At 32.2% G+C, this 11,254-nt stretch overlaps 2 protein-coding genes across 2 annotated transcripts in view; one reads left to right on the forward strand and one right to left on the reverse strand.

The window, feature by feature from the left end:
* The first annotated feature begins 3,425 nt into the window (after positions 1-3,425).
* On the forward strand, positions 3,426-4,517 carry LOC102593302 (putative phytosulfokines 6). Its single transcript, XM_006341101.2, has 3 exons — positions 3,426-3,626; positions 3,725-3,801; positions 4,210-4,517. The coding sequence occupies exons 1-3, from the start codon at positions 3,527-3,529 to the stop codon at positions 4,318-4,320; spliced, it is 288 nt and encodes a 95-aa protein (XP_006341163.1). The 5' UTR covers positions 3,426-3,526; the 3' UTR covers positions 4,321-4,517.
* Positions 4,518-6,377: 1,860 nt separating this feature from the next.
* LOC102593629 (polyadenylation and cleavage factor homolog 4) overlaps positions 6,378-11,254 on the reverse strand; it is a 9,242-nt gene continuing 4,365 nt past the window's right edge. Inside the window, exons 4-7 of the mRNA XM_006341102.2 lie at positions 10,874-10,990; positions 10,364-10,768; positions 7,817-9,696; positions 6,378-7,128 (exon numbers count right to left, since the gene is read on the reverse strand). Coding sequence (XP_006341164.1) covers positions 7,828-9,696; positions 10,364-10,768; positions 10,874-10,990 — 2,391 coding nt within the window. The 3' untranslated portion in view covers positions 6,378-7,128; positions 7,817-7,827. The remainder of the gene's footprint in view (positions 7,129-7,816; positions 9,697-10,363; positions 10,769-10,873; positions 10,991-11,254) is intronic.

The following is an 11,254-nucleotide window of genomic DNA, read 5'->3' on the forward strand; positions in this document are numbered from 1 at the left end:
AAAAAGAAGAAAAATTGAATTCACACTATAACTATATACAAGCTTGCAACAGAAAAATACATGTAGATAAAGTTTGATATATCGCTAATGATTGATATTCTTCAAGCTTGATTCTGACGAGTTCCTTTCAAAAATAAGATCGTTTATATGTTGCTCTCTCCCATATTCTAACAAATAAAAATCAGGCATGAAAATTACATACAAAGATAATAATTGTGGAGACAACGCTAATAATGCTAAAATAAAAAAACAATTAAAAAAAAAGGGAAAAAGAAGAGAGAAACTTCTTGGAAAAGAGTTTCAAATGAAAAGAAGCAAAATAAAAAGAAGAAAAATTGAATTCAGACTATAACTATATACAAGCTTGCAACAAAAAAATACATGTAGATAAAGTTTGATATATCGCTAATGATTGATATTCTTCAAGCTTGATTCTGACGAGTTCCTTTCACAAATAAGATCGTATATATGTTGCTCTCTCCCATATTCTAACAAATAAAAATCAGGCATGAAATTACATACAAAGATAATAATTGTGGAGACAACACTAATAATGCTAAAATAAAATAAAAAAACAATTTAAAAAAAGGGAAAAAGAAGAAAGAAACTCTTTGGAAAAAGAGTTTCAATTTCAAATGAAAAGAAGCAAAATAAAAAGAAGAAAAATTGAATTTACTATAACTATATACAAGCTTGTAACAGAAAAATACATGTAGATAAAGTTTGATATAATGCTAATGATTGATATTCTTCAAGCTTGATTCTGACGAGTTCCTTTCACAAATAAGATCGTATATATGTTGCTCTCTCCCATATTCTAACAAATAAAAATCAGGCATGAAAATTACATACAAAGATAATAATTGTGGAGACAACTTCAATATTTAAGTGTTTTTTTTTGTATTTTAAATTGAAAAATGGTCAAAAAAACCACAAAAAAGATAAATATTTTTCTAGGCCTTAGAGGCATGCCACATCAGCGATTCTAGATTCAGTTTGCAATGTTAGATTCAGACTTATTTTCCACACTAATACGAGCACCAGACACTGAATGTCCAACATGATATATATATATATATATATATATATATAGATTATATGGGTTTTTTTTCTAGCAGAAAGACCCACAATAAACTTTGTTTGTTTATGAAAAAAAGAGAAAAAACCATAATATGGACCACTGATAATGACAATCTGTAATTACTGTTTTCTATGACCTTGCAGTATGTTCACATGATTCTCTTTTACTATAAAACAATTTTGGTGCTGTTTGTTTGGGCCTTTCAAAATTTAGCACTTTTTTCGAAAGTATTTAATCGGAACACTTTTTTAAAAATAAAATTTCATAATAGAAAAAAAAACCTTTAATGTGAAAGTATTTCACATGGAATGAAAAGAGTAAGTTGCAAATCTTCTTATATAGTGTTGAATAATCCTAACTTATGATTAGTGATTTATTCTTTTTATAACTATGGTAATGGATGGTATCAATTTTTGTACAACTTGATTAGTTTTATAAAATTGTAAATTCAACAAAATTTAAAAACCTTATTTGTATTTATATAATTTTACTTATAATTAATCTATCTAGAACACAATTAGTTAAAATGAAAAAATATTTTTGTCTTTGACTTACTAGTTTACTATCGCTATTATATGTAGGGGTGTGCACTATACGGATTAAACCGAATAATCAAACCGAATTTTTATTTGGATTGATTTTTTTATTTTTCGGATTGATTTTGGATTAATAAATTACTTTGTTTGGTTTTTTGGTTTGGTTTCAGATTTTAAAAAATAAAAACCGAAGTTAACCACTTTTGTCCCTTTTTGGTTATTGACTTTCATGATAATTACGTTTATATTTTATGCTTGAATTACATCTATAATAGGTATACTTATAAGTATTGTGTTTTAAGTTTTACTTATGATTTATATTAGAAAGTATATTTAAGAAATTAAATATTATTACTTTGGTTATGTTATTAATTATTGACATAACCGAATAATCAAACCGAAAAAAAGTCGAACCGAATAGAGGAAAACCAAACCAAACCAAATTTATTTTGGATCGGATTGGGTTACACTTTTTACAAAACCAAAAACCGAAAAAATTCAAACCGAATAGTGCAAAACCAAACCGAAAAACCGAATGCACACACCTAATTATATGTACAAATAACTCTGATTACTAAAATTTAAAATGAAGAAAGAAATCTTTGTTTAATATATAATGTATGAAAAATTAAAAAAAAATTCAATGACTAGGTGTATATATATTTTAAAATCTCTACAAAATATAGCAAAAGGTGCACATAAATATAGTTATGGTCTTGTGGAACCAAAAATTATGATAAGAACATAAAAGAAAAACTGAAATGAAATTTTTATGAAATATAATTTTTCATCGAAGAAAATTAAATATATTCTTCTTCTTTGCATGAGATTAGGCTAGTGCATAAATATACGTGTCAAATTTTTACAGGTATATATTCAGATCGATACATACATATAATATATGTGGTGTATCCAAAAGTTCATCAGATACAATATTAGATAGCAACTAATAACTAATGAGAAAATGAGTGGTTTAAAGTTCTTTTCATTTCTTTTATTTTATCCACGTGACTTTTGGCTTTTTGTTTGTTTACGGATGATAAAATTAATTCATACAAATATAATTTAATTTGTTGAGATTTTTGTAATTAATTTATTAACTTAATGCAATTTATCTAAAAGTTAGCTGATGCAAATGAAATATGTAGCTAAAATTAACTTATAAGAAAATATTATTAAATATTTTTTAAAACAATTATATGATATACAATTTATAAAATCATAATAAATAAATAATTTCTTTATTACGTAATCAAATAAATTATAATAAACAAAAAAATGAACTTAATAAGAGTTGGACGAGTCATGTTACAACCCTTGATTGTTTTGATTTTTTTTAATCAGAGGTCGGGATGTAGTAAATCAAACATTTATAAATAAAATAAAAATTAAGATAGTCAATCAGTTGAACTACTAAAATTTCTTTATGACCCATGATTCTGTTCATTTTAATTCAGTCAATTTTAGCTTAGTAACTTTTGGGCTGATCATTAACGCATTCATACATCCAATGGCTCAAAAATGAACAGTTTTGAACTTTTTACTATACTAACTCAATAAATAAAATTTCACGTTTAACAACTTTCGACTTTTAACCTTAAAGCAAACAGAGTCGAAAGTTCATAATCATTCTATCTCCAATGTTATAATTATAAATTACTTTATTCGTTTACTAACTCAATTTATTTTGATCTGTTCAAATTTAACTCAACCCGTCGATGATGACACTAACTTTGACTAACAATATTTTGCTGGCATTCTCTTAAAATTCTTGCTATTTATACAACTCCCAACACCTCTATTCTTCTATCTCTCATCTCTCTCTTTTTTTTCTCTCTCTCTCATCATCACACAGAGACAATAAAAAGAAGAAATTTAAGCAAAAAACTCAATAAATCAAAGGCAAAAAATGGAGCAAAAAAATATTGTATTTCTTCTTTCTCTTATGGTTTTACTACTAATTTCCTACACAACTTCAGCTCGTTTATTGCCAACAATTAATTCTCAAGGTACTGATTTTTTATTTTATTTTATAATTAATTTCTATAGAGCTTCAAAAATTAAATTATTGTTGAATGGTAATTAATTAATTATTAGTATTTCACAGAGAATAAGAAGATTGAATCTAATGGGATTATTAGTAATAATCCAATTTCCTCACAAGTACAAGAAGATTTCAATGATGTAAGTTCTTTCTCTTATAACCCCCCCCCCCCTTCTTTTATGTATGGTATATGAGCTTATCCGAATCGATATGACAATTCATATAATCAATTTGAGATTTCACTTCTTACAAAAAGAAAAAATAAGCTAATAGGAAAATTTTGTAATTAGTAAAAAAAATTCGTTGCTAATACCATTTAGCGATGAATTAGTAAAATATTATGTTAGCTATGAATAATTAAGCAACAATTTCAATTTGTTTTGGTGTTTAGGCCTAGTTATATACATGTAACTTCTAACAATATAGAGATTCTTTTGTATTTTCTTTAATACACTTGTTATAATATTTTAGCTCCGACTCTAAAATTCATATATCCGACTCTAACTTGAATCAAATTATTTTTTTCTTTTTGGAATATTTTGGAACAGCTCATGGGAATAGAAGATTGTGAAGAAAAAGATGAAGTTTGTTTCAAGAGAAGAATGATTGCAGAGGCTCATTTGGATTATATTTATACTCAACACAAGCCAAAACATTGAACAAGTTTATATTTTTTTTTTCTTGAGGATGATTAATTAGTAATGTTTTTTCTATACTTGAAAACCTTAAATTAGAGTACTACGTACTAAAAGAAACTTTAATTTATTAAAACTTGTATTTCAATGTATCATAAGATTGTAGTACTATGTTTTGTAGCCAAAAGTTTAATTTATTACTCTTTGAGTCTTGATCTCTATTTATTACTTTCTCCGCTTTATTTAGTTGTTTAATTTTTGTTTTACCCGCTCCTTAAAAAGAATCATAAATGAGAAGAGTAATTTTATGAAGGTACTTTTTTTTTGAAATTTTACAAACTTGTTTATCCTTTAAAAAGGAATAAACTGTAAGGATAAAATAGGAAAAAATTAATTAATTCTATCTTAATTTTATAAATTGACAAATAATTTGGAATGATTATTTTTAATTACGTGAACAACTAATATGAAATGAAGGGGTACACTCTAGAGCTTATTAGCTGTCTGGGGTTTGAATCTATGAAAATGAAAATAATTATGAGAGGACTCTAAGAGTAGGTCTTGCGATACACAAATCTAAATTTAATCAGAGGATATCGGATACCAATGGAAAAAAACAAAAAATCATTAAAAAGAAATACTTTGAACTTATAACCCCAACTTTTAAATAAAAATGTATCTTTAAATTATACTTCTGCACCGTCGAAAATTGTATTTTGGTGATATATATAAACTAGTCATTTTATTTTATTCAACTTATACAATGGGTTGTTGAGTAGGAGTCCTATTTATTCGAGTTATTCTTGAAATTACATGGATTTAGTAATAAGAAGTGAACTTTTTTAAACCAATTTTTTGGAGGTATCCTTGTAAAATAGTTCAAAGTTAGGGTTAGTTTTTTTTTCCAGAAGTGATGAGTCGATAACAAGGTGTCAAACAACTCCATCGCTAAAAGCTTTTGGAAGATTTTTAGTGTGTCTTTGATCCGTTGAGCGAGAAGCCCTTTCAATACTCTCTCTATATATTTTTAAAAAAAATTAACTAACCACAAAGGCTCAATTCCCGATATCCTTTTTATTTAGGGTGGATTAAGAAAAATACTACTTATTTTATTTGGTGAAAAGAAAGAGCATACTTCCTCCGTTTATTTTTACTTGTCATTGTTTGATTTAGCACATCCATTTTTAAAACAATTATTGATATAGATATTTTACTAAACTATCCCTGTTAAATAATGTTTAGTATTAAGTCTTGAAAAATGATTTGGAAAATAAGTATTTAATGCTGAGGGAAAACATGAAAAAAATAATTGTTTTTTCTTGATATGTTAAACGTAATAAATAAAAATAAAAATTTATTTTAAAAATATATGACAAGTAAAAACGAATGAAGGGAGTAATTTCTTGATAAGGGGACAATAGCATGAGAAAAGGGGTCAATTCAAATTCCAATTAAGAGAAAATTGGTAGACCCACAGTTGACCTATAGCAGATTCCTTCAATTATTGCACCTTTGTCTGTTTTTCTTTCTTTTAAGTCCAAATGTACAATCATTCATTGGTATTAGTGTCTTGTCTTTTAACACAGCTGTATGATTGAACCATGCTTATTCAATAATACTACTACTATACTATGCATCTCACACATTATTTAGAAAAAAATTAGTTTTAATTATTGAAAAAATAATAATTTGTACCTAATTTACCCCTGTAGTCAATGTCAACACTTCAAGTATTGAGTAAATGAGTTACTTAAGCAGAGGGTGTTCGTAAAGGTAAGGTTTGTGTCCACACCACCCTCTTTAGACTCCACTTGTGAAACTGTACTAGGTACGTTGCGATGAAATGAGAAGTTCAAATTAAATGTTTTGCAGTTTAAGTACAACATTTTTATGTTCATAGGAGAATCAGGGAAGAAATGCTTGGATCAAGTGGATAACATGAACAGAAGTAAAATTAATAAATCTAAAAATTTGGAACAAAAGAAGAAACTGCAGCTGGAAAATTGTGTAACATGAATTTGATCCCCCTTTTTTTTTCAAGAACATCAGAGGAAAAACTGTTGCAGCAAAGCATATTCACATTCTTATGCTCAATTCTCGAAAGCACTCATGTCATATTCGCGTCATTTAATATGCAGTAAGAGAGAGTAAAATGAGGATTATGGTGTTGACAACAAAAAAATTTCACAATGAACAATTCCACAGAAGTCTGTGTCTGTAAAGATCCTCATCAGCTTGAGCAGCAACTCATGTGAACGAACGTTCAGTCCACAGCTTCAAGAACCACCTACTTTCTACCAGAAGTAAAAACCAAGGACTCGCAAAAAAACATACAGGCAATGAAATTACATCCCAGTAAATGAAGAACTACTATCAAAATCTGGAAATATCGATCATCTAAAACCAACAATATGGTTGCGATGATAGCCCAAGCGTCCAAGAACTTAAAAGCGACAAAGCTGCTGAGGCTACATAATTGGTAAAAGTTCTAAGTCCTTAATGTTCTAACAAAGTGAATGCACACTCAGTAGCTTGCTTTGGCAAGTTTAAGTTGGATCTTGAACAGAATTGTAGCTGGATGATTTTTGTTCAATAGCATCAGTAACTGAAACTGAAAACGTCACTGAGGACAATGTAAGTGAACAGAAAGTATCAAATTGAGGAAGATGTGATGCGCAAACTGTTCTAGTATCTAGAATTTCCATTTCGTTGTCATTTCAAATAAAAGCATGGAAGAGACTTACTAAGCAAGAAGATGTATAACCATTACAAGTAATTCAAAATGAACCTGGTTATCTTCGATTAACAGAACAAAAATCAAGCATCCAACACCTGAGAAATGAAACCATGGACAATATGATACAATACAAGTCAGCAGTGGCTACTAATGAATTAAAGGAACTGCAAGGAACGTATAAATACCAACATACAAACTAGCAAGGATGGCAAGATTAAAATGTTCGAGCACGTACGCAAGTCCAAAGGAAGATCAAAAAGAATAATGCATCTCTAAATTGCATTTCAAAACTTAAGCTTCCTCCATTTTATTGCCAGTCCAAAAGTTTCAACTTACAATTTTCACGGGCAGCATAACTTGTCTAGCCATTTTATTGGCAGCCCAAAATCAAGTTGAATTCAAAGCACTTTGAAAATTTAAGAACTATAGAAAGTGCTCTCTTCTGAAAAGCATTTAATTCTCAAGAGCAACGCACTCCAAAACGGGGATGTCAGACAATTAGATCGATATTTTACTCAAGGTGCCAAGAAGTAACTTGTATTCAGTTTTCAGACACTTGAAGGATCAAAATCAGCTAAACATATATTTTGGGGAATAATTTAAATGAAAAATACCACATATTTGTTTTTCATTAAGAATCGATGGCAGATTCTTATCTATGAAAACAGATGCCACCCATTTACCAGCAGCACCAGAAAACCACATGAAAAGGCTTCTTTCATATTTAGTATCTAGTAAAGTATTTAAAATATCTAAAATCAACTTTAACATCATATCACTTACCAATTTATATCCTAGGCAAGCCCCAACTCTTGACAAGAACTTTCTGAAATACAGTTCTTGTGGACTATCGGACCCTGACAATCACTTTCACTTGGAATACTCATGTAAACAGCATCTTTGAACATCCATTCGTCACTTTCTTCATTGTAGAAGTCTTCAAAAAACTCACCACACAAAACACACACACATTGACATTCATCTGCAGGAACCATGGTCTCAGTACATTCTGATGTCTCACTAGAACCTCCAGCTGGCCCTTTGGATTTATCACCACAAGGGAGGCCACCAAATGCAGCAATCCATTCCCCAGAATTTAAATACCACTTTCTTGAATTATTCAACAGTTTGACATCTGGATTTCTCAATGAGTGCCACTCCAAGTGTCTATCAAGTTTCTCTTGGAGTTTAAGTCCAAAACCGCATATTCCACACTGATGTGGAACGTCATCAAGAAGGTCACTGATCACAGCAGGATGGGAATTCCGAATCACATCTGGCTTAAATACAAGCCCAATGAGACTTTTTGCCTCTTCATTCGTGGACTGAAGTAAGACCTCAAGAGTTTTAGCAGAAGGTTTTGAGTGAGAAAGTTCATCCTTAGGAGCTGAAGAAGGAACAGATGCAGATATTGGAGCAGATAAAGCAGGAGTTGAAATGGAGCTTGCAGGTGGAATAAGGTTCTGAGTTTGAGGAGGTGTATCCGAAGGAGTATAAATAGGTGGGTCTTTCTTTGATGCAGATATTAACCCCTTCGCCACCAATGTACTCAAAATACTTGAAAGAGGACTGGAAGCAGTATTTGGTGCATTCGGCGTCTGCAATGATGCACTCCCTACAAGAGTTCGAGGTAGACCAGGTGGCAATGGTGGCTGTTCTACATTTCTCTGGGGATAATTTGGAGGATTTGAAGCATTTCTGTCCATCGATAGACTAGTGACGGAGGCCAGTGGGATCCTAGGCCCAGATGGGGAAAACTGAGCGGGATGAGGCTGTGCACTGGCTTGGGATGACAGAGCACCCTTATCAAGAGAACTCGATGTAGTACCAGAACTTGATTTATTACCAATGACTCCACTCTTCAAAACAGCAGCCAACAAACTGCTAGTGCTAGAGGGATCAGGAAAACCTGAAATCTGAGGAGCTGTTGAATTCTTAGTTTGACCAGAATATTCAGATTCCAGGCTTTCCCGCTGAACCTTATGTCTTGACTGATGAGAAGAAGACAAGGCAGACGAATTCTGCAAACTTGGAGGCTGTTGTCTTTGTGAATTAACTGAAACGCTATTCCGAGATGGCATTGCCAGAGATTCCTGGGCAAACTGGTTACGGGGATCTAGATTTGACCTCCTTGAGATTTGGGATAGTCTTGGATCAGAACGAGAACTGGTCTGCATCTGGTACTGCTCACCGGGACTATTAATTACTTGATTAGTGTTGCTTGTTATAAGTGATGGGGATGGAGGACGCTGATGCATTGGTGACTGAGCAGAGGGAGAGGCAGCTCTGAGAGTCTCTCCCTGTTGCACTATGGATCCCCTGGATTCCAGAGTTGCATTCATCGGCCCAATATTTGGCGTTCCAACATGGACTGAACCTGTCTGTAACTTGTAAGATGCCCTACTTACTGAATTTGCAGCTTTTGACAACCCGCAGAAAGAAGTTTGATAGCCTTCTGGATGAACTGGAGCACCTTGAACAGAAGCTGAATGCCTAGCTCCATCTAAAGCATGTGATTCCCTGGACCACATTGCTGACATTTGATTCCCAAAAGAAGCTGACCCTCTCTCTTCGGCAGAAAGAGAATCAGCTGAGGCTTCACTATCAGCCCTTAACCCGACATCCCTTGTGCTTTGTGGTCTCCGTAATTGATTTTCTAAGTCCTGCAGATTCAGGAAAATAACAAGGTTGGTCTGTCAAAAACAGCATGGACATTTTACACAACAAAAAAGTAGCTACTAGAAGAAATTACGAAACTAGCTCAATTAACAAGAGCCAACAACGTTTGGAATCATCAATTTAACAAACTAGTTTAAGCATATTAGTAAGTAACCTATTCTTTCTAAGAAATGACTTTCGCAGTACTTAAGACATCTTAAAGCAAGCTCATAGTTACAATGATAAATAGAATAGATCGGTACGATAGACAAAGTTGCCAAAGGGGCTCTCAGATGTCAAGAAAAAGGTTATAGAGAGAGAGTAGCAGCTAAAAGCGGGAGAATATACTGATCCATGTTGAAGGGCTAGAAGTTGGTGCACAAATAGTAATTTCTACCAAAAGCAAAAAGTGTCCTTGATGAGAAGTAAGCCTGCTGGTTTCATGAGAATTTTAACAAGCGTAAGAAACAAAAAAATTAGATTGCAAGAAAACGATTAGACAAAAAGTTAATGGGTTAGACACTAATAACTTTAAGGAGATTATTACTGCATTTTCTTATTAAGGTGGATTATATGTCCAGAACTAGAACTACAGTGGGCAAAGCGCATGTAATTCTTTTAGAAACGAATCCAGTACTAATATGAATATATCTTGGTTAAGCATTCTCTTACAGATTTATCTGAATCCTCAGATGCCCACCGGTCTTTAGCTGCATTATTTACATCATCCCACATGTACTCCTCTTCCTCAGAATTCTTCCAGCTCCTATCCGTTAAAGTACTGGTTCTATTTGGTAAGGACGGTATCAGTTGTGGATGTGCATCAGAGGTTGCAGATTTTTGGGGTATACTTTGGAAACCATGCTTAATGTCCAAGCCGCTTCTTTGGTTCAATATTTTACCAGTCCCGGAATCATACCAAGGTTTATCAAACCCCTGTTCTTTAAATCTTTCGCCTCCTCTTCCTACTCCAAAGGCAGCACGTCTCGACAGATCAGAAACATAATCCGAATCTCCATATGCTGTACCGATAGTTTTCTCAGGAACATGCTCATTCAACTTTTCTTTCTGAGCACGCTACAATATTGCAATATTAAATGGCTTAGATTCCTTAACTTAATAAAAGTTCAAGCATGCATATCTGCAGACGTTCAATAGTTAAAACATACTCCATATCACTACCTTAATGGAGGGATCAATCCATGGTCTTCCAGAACTAACACTGGTCGTTCTCTCTGGTCTCTCTGCGTCCTCATTTACATTAAGAGTACTGCTGATGTCACTAACTGCTCCTTTTGCCTTCATTATAACAAAGAACATTGATAAACATAAAGAGTATTTTGCAGGAAAGATGTGTTTTACAATGAACAAAAACAGTGTCTCTTAACAGTTAAAGTTTTAGATGAGGTGGTTCACATAACCAAATACAGCTCTAAGTTCGACATTCAAGTTCCCACCACCACCCATCAACAAAATATTTCCACAAATTGACCCAAGAAAACAAAATTCAAGACCAAATATGTGTGTGTGTGGGGGGGGGGGGGGGGGGTAGCATAATAAAAA

Source organism: Solanum tuberosum, unplaced genomic scaffold (genome assembly GCF_000226075.1).
Source record: "Solanum tuberosum cultivar DM 1-3 516 R44 unplaced genomic scaffold, SolTub_3.0 scf00021, whole genome shotgun sequence".
NCBI classification, from domain to species: Eukaryota; Viridiplantae; Streptophyta; class Magnoliopsida; order Solanales; family Solanaceae; genus Solanum; species Solanum tuberosum.